The sequence below is a fragment of the Staurois parvus genome, unplaced genomic scaffold (genome assembly GCF_062004578.1).
Source record: "Staurois parvus isolate SC_StPar_1 unplaced genomic scaffold, SC_StPar_1.0 ptg000096l, whole genome shotgun sequence".
In the NCBI taxonomy this organism is placed as follows: Eukaryota; Metazoa; Chordata; class Amphibia; order Anura; family Ranidae; genus Staurois; species Staurois parvus.
In genome coordinates, this window is record NW_028317892.1 from 4,464,491 (window position 1) to 4,485,700 (window position 21,210).

The 21,210-nt window shown below is 42.5% G+C and overlaps 2 protein-coding genes across 2 annotated transcripts; both read right to left on the reverse strand.

Annotated features, from left to right (window-relative positions):
* Positions 1-1,616: 1,616 nt before the first annotated feature.
* LOC149467961 (large ribosomal subunit protein bL34m-like) lies at positions 1,617-4,233 on the reverse strand. Its single transcript, XM_089670855.1, has 2 exons — positions 4,094-4,233; positions 1,617-2,006 (listed from the first exon to the last, which is right to left on the reverse strand). Exons 1-2 carry the CDS (start codon positions 4,111-4,113, stop codon positions 1,694-1,696), a joined length of 333 nt encoding a protein of 110 aa, XP_089526981.1. The 5' UTR covers positions 4,114-4,233; the 3' UTR covers positions 1,617-1,693.
* Positions 4,037-10,012, reverse strand: LOC149467962 (large ribosomal subunit protein bL34m-like). Its single transcript, XM_089670854.1, has 2 exons — positions 9,917-10,012; positions 4,037-4,431 (listed from the first exon to the last, which is right to left on the reverse strand). The coding sequence occupies exons 1-2, from the start codon at positions 9,940-9,942 to the stop codon at positions 4,119-4,121; spliced, it is 339 nt and encodes a 112-aa protein (XP_089526980.1). The 5' UTR covers positions 9,943-10,012; the 3' UTR covers positions 4,037-4,118.
* Positions 10,013-21,210: the final 11,198 nt, after the last annotated feature.

The window sequence follows — 21,210 nt, forward strand, 5'->3', positions numbered from 1 at the left end:
AGCTTTATGGGGATGCTGACTTCATTTTCCAGCAGGACTTGGCACCTGCCCACACTGCCAAAAGCATCAAAACCTGGTTCAATGACCGTGGGATTACTGTGCTTGATTGGCCAGCAAACTCGCCTGACCTGAACCCCATAGAGAATCTATGGGGCATTGCCAAGAGAAAGATGAGAGACATGAGACCGAACAATGCAGAAGAGCTGAAGGCCGCTATTGAAGCATCCTGGTCTTCCAAAACACCTCAGCAGTGCCACAGGCTGATAGCTTCCATGCCACGCCGCTTTGAGGCAGTAATTGCTGCAAAAGGGGCCCAAACCAAGTACTGAGTACATATGCATGCTGATACTTTTCAGAGGTCTGATATTGTTCTATGTACAATCCTTGTTTTATTGATTGCATGTAATATTCTAATTTTCTGAGATTGTGGATTTGGGGTTTTCATGAGCTGTAAGCCATAATCATCACAATTATGACAAATCACGGCTTGAACTATCTTGCTTTGCATGTAATGAGTCTATCTCATATATTAGTTTCACCTTTTAAGTTGCATTACTGAAATAAATGAACTTTTGCACGATATTCAATATACAGTACATGGATATCTCTCAAAGCAGTTACATTTTCATTTCTGAAATGTTAGTTGCTGGTGCAAGCGGAGATGCTGGTGCAGAATAGATGATCAGTTTTAGGCTTAGGTTTTGGAGTTTAGATGAACTTATGTTACCGTCAAACCAAAGTACAAATCTTTGATCTGCTCTTAATGGCTACAACAAATGAAATTGTTACAATATGTATATGATTTAGACAAGAGCTTTTGGCATTTTTTACCAAAGCTCCTAATCTCAACTCCATAAAAGCCAGTGTGTCCATGTACACATAGGCTTTTGACAGAGTTTAGGAGCTGCTGTGTTTAGGTGAGGTCAAACCTCCCTCTACTGAGCGCGGAAGAATCGCGTTAAGGATAGGAACGTTTTGACCGCCAACCGTGGGAAAACACAAATCGCGGCAACCGCGGTACTGCAATTTGCTTTTTCCCGTGGCCATTTTGAGTTGCTGCAATGAAGTTTCAGCAAAATGGACTAGCATGCTGCATCATTTTTCACTTTGATTTTCAGGGTGTCTTTGAATCCAGTCCTTTGTAGGATGATAATTTTCATTTCCACTAAACGATGGGGCATCCTTACGTTCCAAACACATTACCCAGTCCATATCAGTATAGATATCCAGCATTATATTTTTCCCCATTGAGATCTGATGTGTTTTCAAAGTGTTCCTTTAATTTTTTTGAGCAATATATATATATATATATATATATATATATATATATATTTTTTTTTTTTTTTTTTTAATTTACAAAGGCATAAACTGGGTTAAAATAAAAGTTTGGCTTATAGCTCATTTAAGTTACATAGCATGTAAACCATGTGTTTTTTGGACATTAGTGCACTTAGTTTTGGGCACTGACCTCCATAAGAAGCAAATTATCTTACTTTTTCTGTTACCAGACCAAACAAACATTCTTTGCTCGAGAAAATGTGAAACTTCATTTATAAACAGTGAAAACAATGTCACTTTTTTATCATTTTCACAATGAATCAAAAACTGGTGGAATGTTTCCTGAAGGCATAGGGACAACTTTACTTTGCATGTAACTAGAGTACACACATTTTAATATAACAGAACATGATTTTCAGACAGTCATTGATTTCCTCCCCTTCAGCTTCCTGCGCAGAATGACTTCTATGCCCCCTTTTGTGCTTATCCGTTTAAACCACCCATGTGTTCTTTGACGTTTAATGAACTTGGGCTGGTATTCCATGCCCCTCTTCTTGGTTCGGACAGGAAGCAAGCTCCAGTGCGAAGGTACCACCCGTGTCAAAATACTGCTGCCTGCAGGAAGGGAAGATGAGGGATACTCTCCCAGGTTCATGCTCCGAAATACGTTTGAAAATGTCCTGTGTTGTGTAAATAGAGCAGGCAGAGATGGTTTCTGCCACAGAAGCCTTGAATAAATGAAAAACAAAAGTATTTTTGTTAGTTCTATAATATTATATGATAAAAATGTATATACAGTATAACAATGTTCAGAAACAAAATGACCTCCAGCAGGTCACCGATGTGAATGTCTCTAACCAATCAGAAACAGACTTCACGAGGGTGGCCTGAGGGCCCGACGTCCTCTAGTGGGCCCTGTGCTCACTGCCTGGCACCATAGAGCTTGATTGGCATTTGCCATTGAACACCAGAATTGGCAGGTCCGCCACTGGCACACTGTACTTTTCACAGATGAGAGCAGGTTCACCCTGCGCACATGTGACAGACGTGAAAGAGTGTGGAGAAACCCTGGAGAATGTTATGCTGCCTGTAACATGGTTCAACATAACCATTTTGGTGGAGGGTCAATGATGGTCTGGGGAGGCAATTCCATGGAGGGACACACAGACCTCTACAGACTAGACAATGGCACCCTGACATTAGGTCTCCTGGTGAAATCCTTGGACCCATTGTCAGAACTTACACTGGTGCAGTGGGTCCGGGGTTCCTCCTGGTGCACAATGCTGGACAATCATGTGGCGAGAGGATGCAGACAGTTCCTGGATGATGAAGGAATCGATACCATTGAATGGCCCCCACGCTCGCCAGACCTAAATCCAATAGAACACCTCTGGGATATCATGTTTCAGTAATAAAGAACAAAAACAAAAGCACACCAATCTTGCGCATTACCGCAGTAAGTAAAGGGTGAATTTATTGAATTGAGATATATACTCACAAAAGTAGCAATAATAAAAGCATGTAGAGTCCAACATCAGTGCTCTGGAATAGGAGACACGTGCAGAACCCATCGAGAGGGGAGACTCTCAGGATGAAGCTGATGCGTTTCAAAGAGGGATCCCTTCCTGAGCTGTGCCACGTTTTGAAGGGGGATCCCTTCTTCCTCAGCTCTGAGGAAGAAGGGATCCCCCTTCAAAACAGGTCAGCTTCATCCTGAAAGTCTCCCCTCTCGATGGGTTCCGTGCGTGTCTCCTACTCCAGTGCGCTGATGTTGGATTTTATATGCTTTTATTATTGCTACTTTTGTGAGTATATATCTCAATTCAATAAATTCACCCTTTACTTACTGAGGTAATGCGCAAGGTTGGTGCGCTTTTGTTTTTGTTCTTTGTTAGTTTTTATTGGGCTTCCCCAGCCTTGTGTTTAAGCTGCACAACCTTTAATCCGCTATTGGATGAACTTTCACGTATTGTTCTACCCGTTGAATTCTGATCTGGGTCTCTGCACGCAGGAGGTTTTGTATCTGTTTACACATATGTTTGGGTCCATCCAACGCCACCAGGTTGCATCTCAGACTGTCCAGGAGCTCCGTTATGCCCTGGTACAGATCTGAGAGGAATTACTCCAGGACACCATCCATCGTCTCATGAGTATGCATCGATGCTATCAGGCATGCATACAAGCACATGGGGGCCATACAAACTACTGAGTACCATTTTGAGTTGCTGCAATGAAGTTTCAGCAAAATGGACTAGCCTGCTGCATCATTTTTCACTTTGATTTTCAGGGATTTTTGGGGTGTCTTTGAATCCAGCCCTTTGTAGGTTGATAATTTTCATTTCCACTAAACGATGGGGCATCCTTACGTTCCTAACACATTACCCAGTCCATATCAGTATAGATATCCAGCATGATATTTTCCCCATGGAGATCTGATGTGTTTTGAACAATATATATATATATATATATATATATATATATATTTTTTTTTTTTTAAATTTACAAAGGCATAAACTGGGTTAAAATAAAAGTTTGGCTTATAGCTCATTTAAGTTACATAGCATGTAAATCATGTGTTTTTGGGACATTAGTGCACTTAGTTTTGGGCACTGACCTCCATAAGAAGCAAATTATCTTACTTTTTCTGTTACCAGACCAAACAAACATTCTTTGCTCGAGAAAATGTGAAACTTCATTTATAAACAGTGAAAACAATGTCACTTTTTTTATCATTTTCACAATGAATCAAAAACTGGTGGAATGTTTCCTAAAGGCATAGGGACAACTTTACTTTGCATGTAACTAGAGTACATACATTTTAATATAACAGAACATGATTTTCAGACAGTCATTGATTTCCTCCCCTTCAGCTTCCTGCGCAGAATGACTTCTATGCCCCCTTTTGTGCTTATCCGTTTAAACCATCCATGCGTTCTTTGACGTTTAATGAACTTGGGCTGGTATTCCATGCCCCTCTTCTTGGTTCGGACAGGAAGCAAGCTCCAGTGCGAAGGTACCACCCGTGTCAAAATACTGCTGCCTGCAGGAAGGGAAGATGAGGGATACTCTCCCAGGTTCATGCTCCGAAATACGTTTGAAAATGTCCTGTGTTGTGTAAATAGAGCAGGCAGAGATGGTTTCTGCCACAGAAGCCTTGAATAAATGAAAAACAAAAGTATTTTTGTTAGTTCTATAATATTATATGATAAAAATGTATATACAGTATAACACAGTTCAGAAACAAAATATGAGAGCAACAATATATACATTATACGGTCAGTCCACCCAAAAATTATACATTAAAGTGAAGCTTAGTACACTCCTTGTGTCTTCCTGATAGATTTACACCTATGTGTGAGAATTATGTTTTGATGCGGGATTGGAATTTATTTTACATGTGTTACTATTCATCCCTAAAAAATGCATTTTGATGGAAATCGCATCAAAGATGCTGCAAGCATTTTCTTTAATGTACTGAAACACAACAAGTCACAGAGATGTAAATGCACCTTTTAAGCAGCCCATAGATTACTCAATTTTCTTTTCTTGCACCACAGGTGCAAGAAAAGAAAATCGCTTGATTCCCCCATCAGCACAGTCAGTATTGATGCAGGTATGCCCCCAGCAATGGTATTGTGTTTTGCCAGCATGGGGTCAAAGGGCGCCTTCCTGGTGGGCAGAACACAGTTGTTACAGCTGCTGGCAGTAATTAACCACTTGCCTACAGGGCACTTATACCCCCTTCCTGCCCAGGCCAATTTCCAGCTTTCAGCGCTGTCACACTTTGAATGACAATTGCGCGGTCATGCAACACTGTACCCATATGAAATTTTTATCTTTTTTTTGTGACAGATAGAGCTTTATTTTGGTGGTATTTAATCATCTCTGGGTTTTTTATTTTTTCTTAAACAAACCAAAAACCACTGAAATTTTTGAAAAAAAAGTTTTTTCTTAGTTTTTGTTATAAAAGTTTGTAAATAAGTGATTTTTCTCCTTCACTGATATGCGCTAATGAGGCTGCAGTGGTGGGCACTGATAGGCTGCACTGATGGACACGGATAGGTGGCACTGATGGGCACTGAAAGGCAGCACTGATAGGTGGCACTGACTGGCACTGATAGGCATTGACAGGCATCCCTGATGGGCACTGAAAGGCAGCACTGATACATGGCACTGATAGGTGGCACTGATGGGCATCACTGATGGGCACTGAAAGGCAGCACTGATACATGGCACTAATAGGCGGCACTGACTGACACTGATAGGTGGCACTGATTGGCATTCATAGGTGGCTCTGATGGGTGACACTGAAAGGCAGTTCAGATGGGCGCTGATATGTGGCATTGATGTGCACTGGTAGGCACTGATATGTGGCATTGATTGGGCACTGGCACGAGGCACTGATGAGCACTGACACAAGGCACTGATGGACACTGACAGGTGGCACTGCTGGGGCTACACTGATCCTCAGGGCACACTGATCATCAGTGCCCTGATGATCAGTGTACATGTCCCCTCCACGGAAAGCCGATTACCGGCTCTCTGACAGCTCGAGAGGAGAGAAATGCCGATAACCGGCATTTCCATGTTTACATGTGATCAGCTGTGATTGAACACAGCTGATCACATGACTGAGCCGACATTTTCGGCTCTTTCCGTGATCGGTGATCCGCTGTGTCCGAGGGACACAGCGCACTGCCGATCGCCGCGCTGTGCGCTACCTGAGCCGCGAATGCACGGTGAGAATGGGAGGACGTCATATGACGTCCTCCCAGAACGAGAGAACCACCTTGCGTCCGTCATTGGACTATATGGCGGGCGGAAGGTGGTTAAACGTCAAAAAATCCGACAGGCTGGTTGTACCCAAGTCGATCAATGGATCAACTTAAGTAGAAGTCTCCCTGTGCCTGAGTGGGTTTCCTCTGGATACTTCGGTTTCCTCCCACACTCCAAAGACATGCTGGTAGGTTAATTGGATCCTGTCTAAATTGTCCCTAGTATGTGTATGTATGAATGCAAGTTAGGGACCTTAGATTGTATGCCCCTTCAGGGTTAGGAACTGATGTGAATGTATATGAATATATATGATTGATTCAATTATATATCAATGATATATATAATTGATGGCGCTATACAAGTACCTGTAATAAAGAAGTATATTCAGCCTGACCATACATGGATCGAATCTTGGCTGGTCCTTGCTGAACTGGTCAAATTTCGATCCATGTACGGCTTTAAAATCTAGTAATGAAATTAAATATGTATGTGCATATATATATATATATATATATATATATATAAATAGCACATGTACACATTTTTAACATTAAAATGTTATTAAACCCAGGACCCTGCATTCACAATATCTGGTCTTTCACACTACACAGCACATGCAAATAGTTATTTTTAGGGAAGCACCGAAATTTCGGTGACCGAAACGTTTCGGCCGAAATGAAAAAAGGCACCTGTGGGCTCTATGCTGAGCCGGGGCTGTGTGTCCACTGACTCAGCCCTACCCCTCACAGGATTTGATTGACAACAGCAGGAGCCAATGGTTCCCACTACTGCCTCTGACCTGTGGGAAAAGGGAGAGAGGAGAGAAGAGATGAAGATGGGTACAACTGGATCAACTGAGGACTTTTGGGGACGGGGGGAGCAGAGCTGTAAAAGTTATATACTTTAATTCAGGAAATGCATTTAAGTGGTAGTAAAGTGATATTTTGAAAAATTGCTCATAGACAGGACATTTATGACAGAAGAGACCCTGTTGGTCTCTTCTGCCATAAAAGCATCTTCCTGCCTGTCAGCCATCATACACACTGAGCCGCGCATGCGCAGCTCAGTGTAGATTACCGTCCCCGATCTGTGCTGTGGCGACGCGACTCTCATGCGAATGCGTGTGAGCGATGTCATTGCCACCCGGGCATTCAAGCATCCGAAGGTACGAAACCCGAAAGGAAGACCAGGTGAAGATGGAAGCACTGTAGGCCCACCGGATCGATTATACTGAAGGCTTCTTTGGGAGGTAATTCGGTCATAATGTGCTAATATGTGGTCCACACTAGTACATTATGGCATAACTCACCTGGGGCCCCAAAAAATAAAGAACATTTAAGTGTGCTTAACTACCACTTTCCCACTGCCCTATAGCAGAAGTACTGCTGCAGGGCTGCGCAAAATCACACACACATATATATATATATATATGATTTGCATTTCCGGGTAGGGGGCACGCACGTGTACATGCACTCTACCCACGCTGCTATTGGCAGCTAGGGATGTCAATCACCAGCGATTCCCGGCTGGCACTCAGCAATCATCGAGTAAAGCTGACAGGGGAAAGACCTGTGTAAACAACACAGGTCTCTCTCCTGTCAGCATGGACATGCTGCTTTGTATCTCTCTGCACAGCAAAACACAGCACAGTAAAACACAGCACAGTTAACCCTTTGATCTCCCCAGATGTTAACCCCTTCCTGCCCAGTGTCATTAGTACAGTGTCAGTGCTTTTTATTAGCACCGATCACTGTATTAGTGTCACTGAGGAATTCAGTGGCAGTAAGACAGTCGTCCCCCCCCCGTCGGAATGCCCGCCACAGTCCTGCTATAAGTCACTGATCGCCGCCATTACTAGTATGAAGAAATTAAAATAAATAAAAATTCCAGTATATATACCACCATTGGAAAATAATTTACAACGATTTGGATATTTTTAGCAAAAACATGTAGTAGAATACATTTTGGCCTAAATTTATAAAGAAATTTGATAGTTAAAATTTTTTTACTGGACATGATTAACAGCAAAAAGTTTAAAATATTGGTTTTTTTCTCAAAATTGTCGGTCTTTTTTTGTTTATAACACAAAAAAATAAAAACCGCAGAGGTGATCAAATTCCAACGAAAAAAAGCTCTATTTGTGGGAATAGAATGTAAATTTAATTTGGGTGCAGTGTTGCATGACCGCGCAATTGTCAGTTAAATGTAATGCAGCGCCGTATCACAAAAAAAATGGCCTGGTCAGGAAGGGGGGTGGGGGGCTAAATCCTCTTTAGGGCAAGGGGTTAAGGTTAAAAAAAAAATGTCAGACTTTAGAACTACTTAATCCTAGGTTCACACTTAAGCGTTTTCTACAGCGTTTTGCAGAAATACAGTACAGTCCATTTAGCCCGATTTCCTATGGGACAGATTCACATATTTATTTATTTATTTCAGGTACTTATACAGCGCCGTCCATTTACGCAGCTCTTTCCATATATATTGTACATTCACATCAGTCTCTAACCCTCAAGGGGTGTACAATCTAATGTCCCTAACTTACATTCATATATACACATACTAGGGCCACTTTAGACAGGATCCAATCTGCGCGTTTTCATCCAGTGTGTTTTTTGGAAAGGGTCAGGACTTTTTTGATCGCATAATGTTGTGTTTTTGGTTCTATAGACTTCAATGGGAATGCTGCAGAAAAGCATCTGTTGCGTTTTTGCCATGTATTTGATGCATTTTCCATTTAAAATCTGCCTAACAAGAAAAAAAAAAATCCTGCAAAAACGCAAGTGCAAAACGCAATCCAAAAATGCCTCAAATGCAACCTGCATAGGTGTGAACCTAGAATTTGGTGCCAGTTCACACTATATGCATTTCAGTTGCTTTTTTCCTGCATCCAAAACGCACAGAAAGTAGGTTATATGGTTGTCAATGTCATAGTTCACATCAGTGCTTGCAGATCTAGTGTGTTCTGGTTGCAGAAAAAAAGTATAACATGCTGCATTTTTTCTGCACAGAACTGTACTGGAACATGGTAAATGCATAAAAAACGCACCGGAACGCACCAAAAATGCACTGGAAAGCACATGTCCCTCTTTAAAATAAAGAAAAAGAGAGGGGAAAAAATGAACCGGAAAGTATCAAAAACACACTGGAGTGTGCCAAAAACGCGCATGCAGAAACACCCGGAACGCATCTGGACTGTGTTTGTATAGTATGAACCAGCCCTTAAAGCGGAACTTCACCCAAATATTCTGCTTTTCCAGTTCCCCTTTAATTTTTGGGTACTTTTTTTTGAGGGAGGGGGAGCTGACACCCTCCTTGCCTGCAGCCTTCTGGGACACATCACAGGTCCCAGGAGTCTGCGGGACCTTTCACAAAGCACAGCGTGACTCGCATATGTGCAGTGGGAAGCCACAAGGAGCCGCTAGACAAGGCGGCAATGGAGACCCAAAGACCGGCAAAGAACCGTCCTGGATAAGGACACCACTGGATCCCTGGATAGGCAAAGTGTCCTTTCATCCAAAGTCAGCAGCTACAGTATTTGTTCTGTATTTTTGTATTTATATTTCCTCTAAGTCTCTGCAAAGTAAGCCTGTGAACTGTTCAATTTAGAGCTTCCTGAACCCCAGTCCTATATCACATCAACAGACTGAAATCCATCCTGACACGACTTCACTCCTGTTCTGCCCAGGACTAACCATTCAACGCCTGCCCCCAGCTCCCTCTGACACCTATACAAGGTCAATAGCAATTACAATCCCGAGTGCCATGAACTAAGCCAGGTGAAGGAACACTCACACCCCCCGACCACACTGATCACCCCAATCCCCCACCGATCGCAAACCCCTCACTCTGCTCCCCTCTTTACCTGCTCACAACTCCAAGCAGCGCCATGCTGCAGCAATGACAAGCAAGTTCTGCGCATGCGCCCCTCTCGCTGCCCTCCTGCGTGCCTGGGCCTGAACGCGAGGGATTCTGGGAAGTGTAGTTTTCGGCAGTCGCTTTGCTGTGGTATTTTGCTTTGCTTGTATACAATAACACAGTCATGCGTGGCCACTCTGTTATAAAAGAAGTTTCTGAATATTATTTATTTTGAGGGTCATATTTTGTCCCTGATAATCTGTAAAGTTAACATTCCTTGCTGGTGCTAAGTAGACAGTGTAATGTAGATGGTTTTGCCAGGCGTAAGGCCCTGTTCTCATACGCATCAACGCTCACAAATTTTTGATGCACGATTTTCACATGATTTTACTTCAGTGGGCTGCTCTATGCGTGTTTGTGGCCAAAAGAAGCTCCTGCTTCTTTTTGGGCAAGAAGATTTAGCCGTGGTTCACACTGATGTGGTGTGGAATTTGCAGCGTTTTCAGTGCGAATTCCGCATCAGAGTTGCACCATGTTCATGCGAATCACTGCGGGTGTGAATGTTAACAATCGGGGGCAGACTGACAACTCATGGGGCCCCCGAGCAATAGGGGGATCATGGTGCCCCTGTGTCCTCGCCCACACTCAAACCACATCCAAAAAAGCCTATGAAAGGTACCAGGGGCATCTCATGGGGCCCCCTACTGACCACAGGCCCTCGGCAGTGCCCGAGTATCCAAAAGGTCAGTCCGCCCCTGTTAACAACACCCCGAAAGCAGAGATGTGCAGAATCGGATCGCATAGATGTGAATACCCATGCGATCTGATTCTAGTGAGGACCCAAAAAAGGGTCCAGCACGTTTTTGGCGCGGGTGCGGTGCGATTAGAGCCATACAAAATGTATGGCTCCAATCGCACCGCACACAAATTGCATGTGATTTGTACAGGAATGCGGTGCGGTTACTGTGCAAAATACATGCGATTTACTGCACCGCATATATGTGAACCCAGACTAAAAGTGCATTTTGGCAGAATTCCGCAGAATAGCACCATGTTTGGGATGCCATTAAAAATAATGGCACCTAAGCATGTGTTGTTCATTTTGCTACGATTTGAAATCCTGGGCAGAACTGAGGCAATTCTGTCCTCAATTCCAAATCGCATAATGTGAAGGGGACTAACTAGAAAAAGGCAGCAGAAGTGTAGGAAAGTAAGAGCTCAAATGCATGGGGTCAAAGACAACTGAATGGGGGTGTTCATAGGGGCGGACTGACCATTTGGTCACTTGGACACCGCCCGAAGGCCCGGGGTCAGTAGGGGGCCCCATGAGATGCCCCTGGTACCTTTCATAGGCTTTTTTGGGTATGGTTTGAGTGTGGGTGAGGACACAGGGGCCCCATGGTCCCCTATTGCCTGGGGGCCCCATGAGTTGTCAGTCCGCCCCTGGGTGTACACATATCGTCTCTTATGATCTGTGCGCAGTACTACTGCTGAACGAGATCCATTCAAATGCACAGGGCCATGCTGCAACTGCATACAGTGCAGGCGCAAGGCTTACGTATCACCTGTCGACCACTGCATCACTTTTCACAGGGGTAGTTTACCAGCTAAGGTAAATGAACACTAAAAGATTAACCACTTGCCCTCCAGAGGATTTAACCCCCCCCCCTTCCTAACCAGACCATTTTTTTGCAAAGCGTTACTTTAACTGCAAATTGCGAGGTCATGCAACATTGCAACCAAATGAAATTTATGTCCTTTTTTCCCACAAATAGTTTTGTTTTGGTGGTATTTGATCGCCTGTGCTTTTTTTCTTTTGTACGCTATAAACAAAAAAAGGCCGACAATTAAAAAAAAAACAATATTTTTGACTTTTTGCTATAAAACATGTCCAGTAAAAAAAAATAAAAAAAATCAAATTTCATCATAAATTTAGGACAAAATGTATTCTGTGACTTGTCTTTGCTAAAAAAAAATCCCAACACCTGTAAATTAATTGGTTTACGTGAAAGTTATAGCAATTACAAATGGCGGTATATATACTGGAATTTGAATTTTTTTTTTTAATACTAGTAATGGCAGTGATCAGCAACTTATAGTGAGACTGCAGGACTGCAGCGGACATTCTGACACTGGGGGGGAACTAACTGCCACTGATATGGGAAGCATGTCAGTGCAGTATGCAGAGCAATACAAAGCAGAGTGCTGGAGCTGACAGAGGAGAGATCTGTATTGTTTACATATCGACCTCTCACCCATCAGTAATATTCGGCGATCACTGGGTGCCGGTGGGGAATCTCCGGCTGGGACTCAGTGATTGACAGCTGTAGCCACCAATGGCGTTGCAGGTATTGCGCGCACCGCCTACCTGGAACTACGAAATCACGTATATATATATGTGATTTTGCACAGCCCTGTCGCCCTGTAGCAGTATTTGTGCTTTAGGGCGGCGTGGAAGCGGTTAAAGGATTATTAACCTTTACCAAATATCACCAATGCAGGTCAGGGGCACCTGTAGATAAAAACAAACTGTGGAGCGTTGAACAAAATTAAATAATGCGCTTGCTATAGGTTTACGCCATTTATTGTACATACCTCCTAAAGCCTGGTAAAAAAAAGAGATGACATCATCCCGCCTGCCTTGTTTCTAGGATGTTGCTAAGACACTCCCACCTGATTCAGATCCTCTGATATGCTCTCTCTACCAAGCTGCAGTAGCTCTGAGCTCAGGGATGCTGAATCAGAGCAGATAGTGGACCACACGTGTGTGGGTTTGAGAGCTCGCTCCTGTGATGGTGGGGTGACCAGTAATGATTGAGTCTTAGCAACATCCTAGCAACAAGGCCGGCAGGATGATGTCATCTCTGGGAGTGTCTTGGCCCAGTCTTTGGGAAGTACAGTACATTGATGGTCTATACTTATAGCAAGGGTGTTATTCAAGTTTGGTCAAAGTTGAACAGTTTGCATTCATCTACAGGTACCCCTTGCATAAGCAGTTTTTGGTAAAGGTGAACTAACTTTAAAGCCATATTAAGCCCAAAAGCAAAAATGTATTATATTGCAGCTTACCAATTCTTAGATGTGATGGCTGCATTAGTTTTATTTGTTAGGATTTCTTTCTTCTATTTTCATCTGGTAATCCAGCCAGCAAATCTGTTGTTTTTAAGAAGTTCAAGCTCTCCAGCAGAATATATCAGTTTACATGGATGAGACAAACCACTTAACACTGGCAGGGGTGATTAAAATGATTAGCTTTTGTTTACTTGTGTAAACCTTTATCCCAAAAAGGAAAGAAAGGTTTGCTGTAACTGAGTATAAAGTGTGATCTGGAGTTTGTCTTCAATTTGTTAGTGGTTCTAAATCTACTAATACATTTAATACTCTCCCACCCTCCAAATGCTGGCAATGCTGCTGTACCTCCTGTGCTCGTTCATCCAGAGTTGTCTCTCACTAATACTGGAGATGTGTTACTGACCAGATCACCAGGTGAAAACAGAGGGGGGAAAAGCCAAAGAAAATAAAACTAATGCAGCCACCACATCTAATGACTAGTAAGCTGAAATATATAACATTTTTGGTTTGGTTTTGGGTTTAATACCACTGTAAATATTTTAGTAGACAATACTGGTCCCCCAAACTAACCTAGAAACTCCACATCCAGACCTTCATCTACCTTAGCATGACAGCCTTGGGAATGTGTCTCCAGTCTGAGTATGGCTACTGACATGGAAGAAAAATATATTTGAAATATATTTTTAAAATATTCTTCCCAAATATATTGACATATATTTGAAATACTACATATTCAATATATTTAAAAATATATATATATATATACTGTATGTTGAAATGCGTTTTTTATATATTACAAAATATGTGAAAAATATTTTTAAAAATATTTTTTTTTTAAATATATTCTTCAGATTTTTTTAATATAAAAAAGTAATTTTAACATATATTTTTACATATATTAAATGCATTCCAAAAATGTAGATTTGTTTTTTTAACTAACTGTACATATACGGCGGCAGGGCGGCACTCGCAGGCAAAACCACGTTTTAAAACGTGTGTTTTGTAAACAAATAGGGGGCGCGCGCGAGGTGACGCCCTATTTGTCCTGCGGATCACCGCCGCAGATGTCAGTCGCCGGGTCACAGCCGCTCCTTAGCGGCTATGTCCCGGCGATCCGCGGCAAACAGTGACAGACAGCATAGCTGCAGTAGCTGTGCTGTCTGTCACTTCCCTGTCAGCTCGAGGATGAGCTGATCGAGAAAGAACAGTTTCTCTTTCTCGATCAGCCTTGTCCCGCCCAGTACACACCCCCCGCCCCCTAGTAAAACACTCCCCTCACTCCTATAACCCTTCCCTGCAAAATAAAGTTAACCCCTTCCTCCCCATTGCCATTAGTACAGTGTCAGTTTTTTTTTTTTTGCACTGATCATTGTATTAGTGTTTTTGGGGATGTCAGTGACCCCAAGTCAGTACCCCCCAATGTCAGAATGTCCGCCGCACTCCCGCAGTCCCGCCATAAGTCGCTGGTCGCTGCCATAAGTCCCTGATCACTGCCATAATTCGCTGATCGCTGCCATTATTAGTATAAAAAAAAAACTAAAAATCCTAGTATCTTTCCCGGCGTTTGTAAACGCTATAACTTTCACGTAAACCAATTAATTTACACGTATTGGGGTTTTTTTTTTAGCAAAGACATGTCGCAGAATGCATTTTGGCAGAAATTTATGACTACATTTGATTTTTGCATTTTTTTTTTACTGGACATGTTTTATAGCAAAAAGTCCAAAATATTGTTTTTTTTTCCTCAAAATTGTCAGCCTTTTTTTTTTATAGCGCAAAAAATAAAAACCGCACAGGCGATCAAATACCACCGAAAGAAAGCTCAATTTGTGGGGAAAAAAAAAGGATGTAAATTTCATTTATGTACCGTATTGCATGACCGCGCAATTGTCTGTTAAACTAGCGCAGCGCTGTATAGCAGAAAAATGACGTAAATTGCAGTATTTATACCATAGTTTGTAGACGCTATAACTTCCACACAAAGCAATCAATATACACTTATTGGGATTTTTTTTACCAAAAACATGTAGCAGAATACATTTTGGCCTAAATTTAAAAACCAACTTTGAGTTTACTATATATTTTTTATAGCTGAAAGTAAAAAATATTGTTTTTCTTCAAAATTTTTGGCCTTTTTTTGTTTATAGCGTGAAAAATAAAAAGCGCACAGATGATCAAATACCACCAAAAGAAAGCTCTATTTGTATGAAAAAAAGGACGTAAATTTCGTTTGGGTGCGGCATTGCATGACCGCGCAATTATCAGTTGAATTAGTGCAGCGCCGAGTAGCAAAAAGAGGCCTGGTCATTAAGGGGGGTAAATCCTCTGGAGCTCAAGTGGTTAAAGACATACATATATTTTGTAATAAAAATGCATTTCAACATACAATATATATATATTTATTGAAATATATCGAATGTGGCCAAAATTGTAGTATTTCAAATATATGTCAATATATTTGGGAAGAATATTTTTAAAATATATTTCAAATATATTTTTCTTCCATATGGGTATATACAGGCCTATGGGGGGGGGGGTTACTGGGCAGATGATTCATCCCTGAGAAGATTAACAGAGGAGGAGGCAGTGACTATCATGCCAGGTCAGAGAAGTGATTTTGTAGCAGTGACTGTTCACTGCTAGAAATCGAAATTGCTAGCACTTAACAGTGGTAACTAAATAATTGCTATTAGGGATGCAACAATACCCGTATTGGTGCCTATACCAAGTATTTTAATGCTCCTGATACACGAAACTGATACTTTGCGGTGCGATTTGCGTCCATATAAAATGAATGGACACAAATCACAAAGCCAAGAATAGCATGCGATTCGAACAGGAATGCGGTGCGATACCTGTCCAAATCACATGCGGTTTCCCCATTGCTCCTGTGTGATCCCAGACTTGTCATAGAGTCATAGAGTTCAGACAAAATGAATGAGCACAAATCACATTGCCAAGAATAGCATGCAATTTGAACAGGAATGCGGTGCAATGCAGTATTTTTACTCCTCTGTGAATGTGGTGTGATTCCTGTCCAAATCGCATGAGGCTTCCCCACTGCTATGTACTGTGGGAGACCAGATATAGTGAATTCAGGATCCTGGGTTTAGTAACACTTTAAGCCCTGGTTCATATTGATGTGGTGCAGAATTTGCAGCGTTTTCAGAGCGAATTCGGCACCGCATCACAATCGCACCCTGTTCATATGAACCGATGCAGGTGTGTATGTTAAGTTAACCCCGACATCGGTCCGCAAAACGCTGTGCGATGTGCACAATCCAATCACATAGGTGTGAATACCTATGTGATCCGATTCTAGTGCGAACCAAAAAAGGGTCCTGCATGTTTTTGGTGCGGGTGCAGTGCAAATAGAGCCATACACAATGTATGGCTCTGATCGCACCGCATACAAATCGCATGTGATTTGTACAGGAATGCAGTGCGAATCACATGGGATTTACTACCGCTGTAGTGTGAACCTAGGCTAACTCAAACTAATTTAAATGTAGTGTCAATGTGCCTGAAGTTTCTACAAATGCCTGAAAAGTAAATCTAGCTTTTACAAATATATTTTAAGATTCTACCCCTTTGGTAAATCAACCCCAATGTCCTGTAGGCCAAAAATGGTAATAATAATGATAAAATAACATACTATGGGGGTTATTTACTAAAACTGGAGAGTGCAAAATCTGGTGCAGCTCTGCTTAGAAACCAATCAGCTTCCAGGTTATATTGCCAAACCTTAACTGAACAAGCTGAAGTTAGAAGCTGATTGGCTACCATGCACAGCTGCACCAGATTCTGAGTACTCCAGTTTTAGTAACTCTCCCCCTATGTATGGTAACTTATGATTGTGCAATTGTTCCGTAAGGGACCTAACCATTAGGAACTCTTTTGGGTACATCCCTGAGAATGAAAGGATTTTCTACAATGGCCAAGCAGAAGAAGTCTTTGCTGAAAAATGTATGCCAAATCACAAGAGCTGCCAATGAGTTTTGGATTTTATTTTCCAATTAGCTCCAAGGTGGCTGTGGACTCAGAATAGTTTAGCTAATTCCAGCACGCTGCAGAAATGCTGCAACCTTAGTAAGCCCGCAGCAGATTGTTGGCAGCAGTCCCAGAAACAAATTCTCCCACATCCTCAATGTTATTATATGCATATACAAATTTATGTTGCTAAAGTATGCAAACTGGTAAAGTGATATTAAATCTTCAGTTTTTTAAGCACTTTCAGCAGCTGATTCAATTTCTTACTGAGTATGCAGCTTCTTTCTTTTTTAATCCTTGGCTATGTTCCAGTTTACGCTGATACCATGACCGCTGCCCCAGAGTTCCTGTTTTAGGGTTGCTTCTTTTTCTTTCTGCGTCCTATTAAGCCACCCTTGCATGTAGGGACTAGAGTTGTGTCTCCCTCCACTGTGTGCATCATTAGAAATACACAGTACTTCCCTCCTCTCTCCCTTCTCCATTCAGATTGGTTGGAGACTGCTCTGTTCACTGTTAACAATTTCCTGTGAAAACTGGTTGTTCAGGGAAGCAGCACTGAGAGAGCAGGAACCAGCAAACTCCAAGTGCTGGGATAAGAATTTTAACAATTTACTGGGGAACGTTTACTTTATTGTGCTCATTGTGGTAAGCTAAGAGCACTGAGGTTTTATTAAACACTTCAAATGGGACCTCTCAGTAATTTGATGAGCCTGCATCAATAAACTGCTGACATGCAATAATATACAGCAACAGTATCCTTTTTAAATAGAGTTCAGACAAAATGAATGGGCACAAATCACACTGCCAAGAATAGCATGCAATTTGAACAAGAATGTAGTGCGATGCAGTATTTTTCCTTCTCTGTGGTACAGCACTCTTTAAGCCTGAGCTGGCTCATGGCCAGGGTTTTACTATCATATAAAGAAGGACTAAGCGAGCGCTACAAAACAAAGCTGCTGAAACACCAAAAGGTAACCATAAAACCTCATAGGAGTAAATAAAATTGAAATGGGTGCAGTGCTAATAACAAATAAATGTATAAAAAGTGCTTGATGCAGATGGAGAATGATAACTCATTCAACTCATATAACATATAATGTGCCGATAGTGCAAAAATTCAAAATAGTGACATAGGTGTTGAAGATAAAACATATATAAATACAATAAATATAAAGTGCACAATCAAAACCACTTGAAGTGGTTAAAGTGATAGGTGAAAGTCCAATTAATTGATTGTGGGGATCCTAAGAGATCTCAAAATAGATATTCCAATTTCTTATTCCAAAGTGGTAGATGGTGTGATCGATAATAGGTAAAATGCGCACTCACCAGATGCGTGATTTAATCACGCATTTGAGATATAACTGTCTCATCAGGTCAGCCAGATCATCCACTATGGTGCATAGCCAGGTTCCTCTTCCCTTCAGGGTCCTCCAGTTAGTAACAGTAACGTCAGGTTTCCTCTAAGATAGGCTCTGTGAATGGTTAGAATCAAAGACAGCCCAAAAAAGGATGCCACATAGCATGATACTGTATTTATCAGGGGATTTTTATTCCCAAATCAGGGTGCACAAACAGAAAACAAACAGACTGACCATGTGTGTCCAAGATGGCCGCCAGAGGCGGCATGACGTCAAGATGCTGTAGCTCCTCTCTGACTCGTTTCATGCTCTAGCACATAGTCATAGGGCTTATGCCACTATGTCACTATAGGCTTTTACTATCAGTCTACCCTTCCCCCGAACATTTCTCTCCCTCAACATCCATGCGCCTGGCGCAGCTTTGAAGGGATATAGCCAGAGAGGTTTATCTTCGAATGAGTAACAAGTGCAGGAATTGGAGTGGGCTGAGGTGTGAAACTGCAATAATTAGGTGGTCAGAGGTGTGAAGGTAAAGGAATGGAAGTGGTCTGAGGTGTAAAAGTGCAGGATTTGGGGTGAGCTGAAGTGTGAAGGTACAATAATTGGGGTGATATGTGCTGTAAGGGTGCAGGAATGGAGATGATCAGAGTTGTAAAGGTGCAGGTGTGTGGGTGATCTGAGGTGAGAAAATGCAGATGTTAGGACTGATCTGAGGCCTGAAAAAACAGGAATTGGGTCATGTGGGTTGTAAAAATGCAGGAATTGGGGTGAACTGAGGTCTAGAGGTGCAGAAATTGGGACTGATCTGAGTTGTGAAGGTGCAGGAAATGGGGCTGACCTGTGGTCTGGAGGTACAGGAAATGGGGCTCATCTTAGGTTTGGAGGTGCAGGAATTGGGCCTGATCTGAGGTCTGGATGTGAAGGAACTGGGGCTGATCTGAGCTTCAGAGGTTCAGGAATTGGGGTAATCTGAGGTGTGAAGGTGCAGGAATTGGGGCTGATCTGAGGTTTGGAGCTGCAGGAATTGGGGTGATCTGAGGTGTGAAGGTGCAGGAATTGTGATCAGAGTTCTGGGGGTTCAAGAGTTGGGGCATATCTGAGGCTAGAAGGAGGTGGGAAAATGCAGGAATTGGGACTGATCTGAGGCCTGAAGGAACATGAATTGGGGCTGATCTGGGTTGTAAAAATTCAGGAATTGGGGTGAACTGAGGTCTGGAAGTGCAGAAATTGGGACTGGTCTGAGGTGTGAAGGTGCAGGAATTGGGGCTGATCTGAGGTCTGGAGGTACAGGAACTGGGGCTGATCTGAGGTTTGGAGGTGCAAGAATTGGGGCTGATCTGAGATTTGGAGGTGCAGGAATGGGGGCTGATCTGAGGTTTGGAGGTGCAGGAATTGTGATCAGAGTTCTGGGGGTTCAAGAGTTGGGGCATATCTGAGGCCTGCAGGCACAGGAATTGTCCAGGAGAATGTTGTGTGAAGGTGCAGAAACTGGGGCTAATCTGAGGCCTGAAGGCACAGGAATTGTCATTGGAGAATGGGGTGTGAAGTTGTAGGAATTGGGGTGAGCTGAGGTGTGAAGGTGCAGAAATTGGGGCTGTTCTAAGGCCTGAAAGTGCAGAGATTGAGGCTGATCTGAGGTGTGAAGGTGCAGGAATTGGGGCTGATCTGAGGCCTGAAGGCACAGGAATTGTAGTTGGAGAATGGGGTGTGAAGTTGTAGGAATTGGGGTGAGCTGAGGTGTGAAGGTGCAGAAATTGGGGCTGATCTGAGTTTGGAGGTACAGGGATTGGGGCTGATCTGAGGTGTGAAGATTAGGAATTGAGGTGATATGAGCTGTAAGGGTGCAGAAATTGGAGATGATCATAGGTGTAAAGATGCAGGTATTTGCGTGATCTGAGCTGTGAAAATGTGGGAATTGGGACAAATCTGAGGCCTGAAGGAACAGGAACTGGGGCTGATCTGGGTTGTAAAAATGCAGGAATTGTTATGAACTGAGGTCTAAAGGTACACAAATTGGGGTAACCTGAGGTGTGAAGGTGCAGATATTGGGACTGTCCTGAGGTGTAAAGGTGCAGGAATTGGGGCAGATCTTAGGTCTGAAGGTACAGGAACTGGGGCTGATCTGAGGTTTGGAGGTGCAAGATTTGGTACTGATCTGAGGTCTGGAGATGCAGGAATTGTGGTGATTTTAGGCTTGAAGGTGCACAAATTAGGGTGATCAGAGGTGTGAAGGTGCGGGAATGAGGGCTGATTTAGGGTCTGCAGGTGCAGAGATTTTTATTAGCTCATAAGCGTGAGTTTATCAGCTGCAGTGTACAGGAGCCCTTTGAGTCTACATGCATTTTAAAATAATTAGAAAGGCCATATCATCTTTTTTCCTGTTCATTGAAGGGCCTATGATTTAGAGACAATTGGGTTATACTGCTGCCTATAGGAGGATTTGGATAGTGGCAAACAAAAAGACAGTGACCAGCCTGCAGCCTGGTATACCCCCTTCCATTCCCAGCATGCCTCAGCTCTAGGAGGATGGATGCCTTTTCTCTTGGAAAAAAACATTTTTGGCCTTTTTTGGCATTTATATTTGCATTGTAATTTAATGTTCTTCTTTCAAAACGTCTCCCTATGCAGCCATTGTGTAACCTCAGCAATAACTTTGGAGGTCATACCTTAATTCCATTGAACTGGATGATTGCAGGGCCTTCTTGGAATGTGAGCTTCAGGCACTGGGCTCTATTGTGGTACTCTTCAGAGCTTTTTGTATTGTGTTAGTTAGATGATGGGCCTTTTCAAGGTCTAGCGTCATTAAACAGCTTCTGGTGTGAACCTGTCTCTGAAGACTCACTTTGTGAGTAGGCTATGTGGGCTTCATTTATTTGAA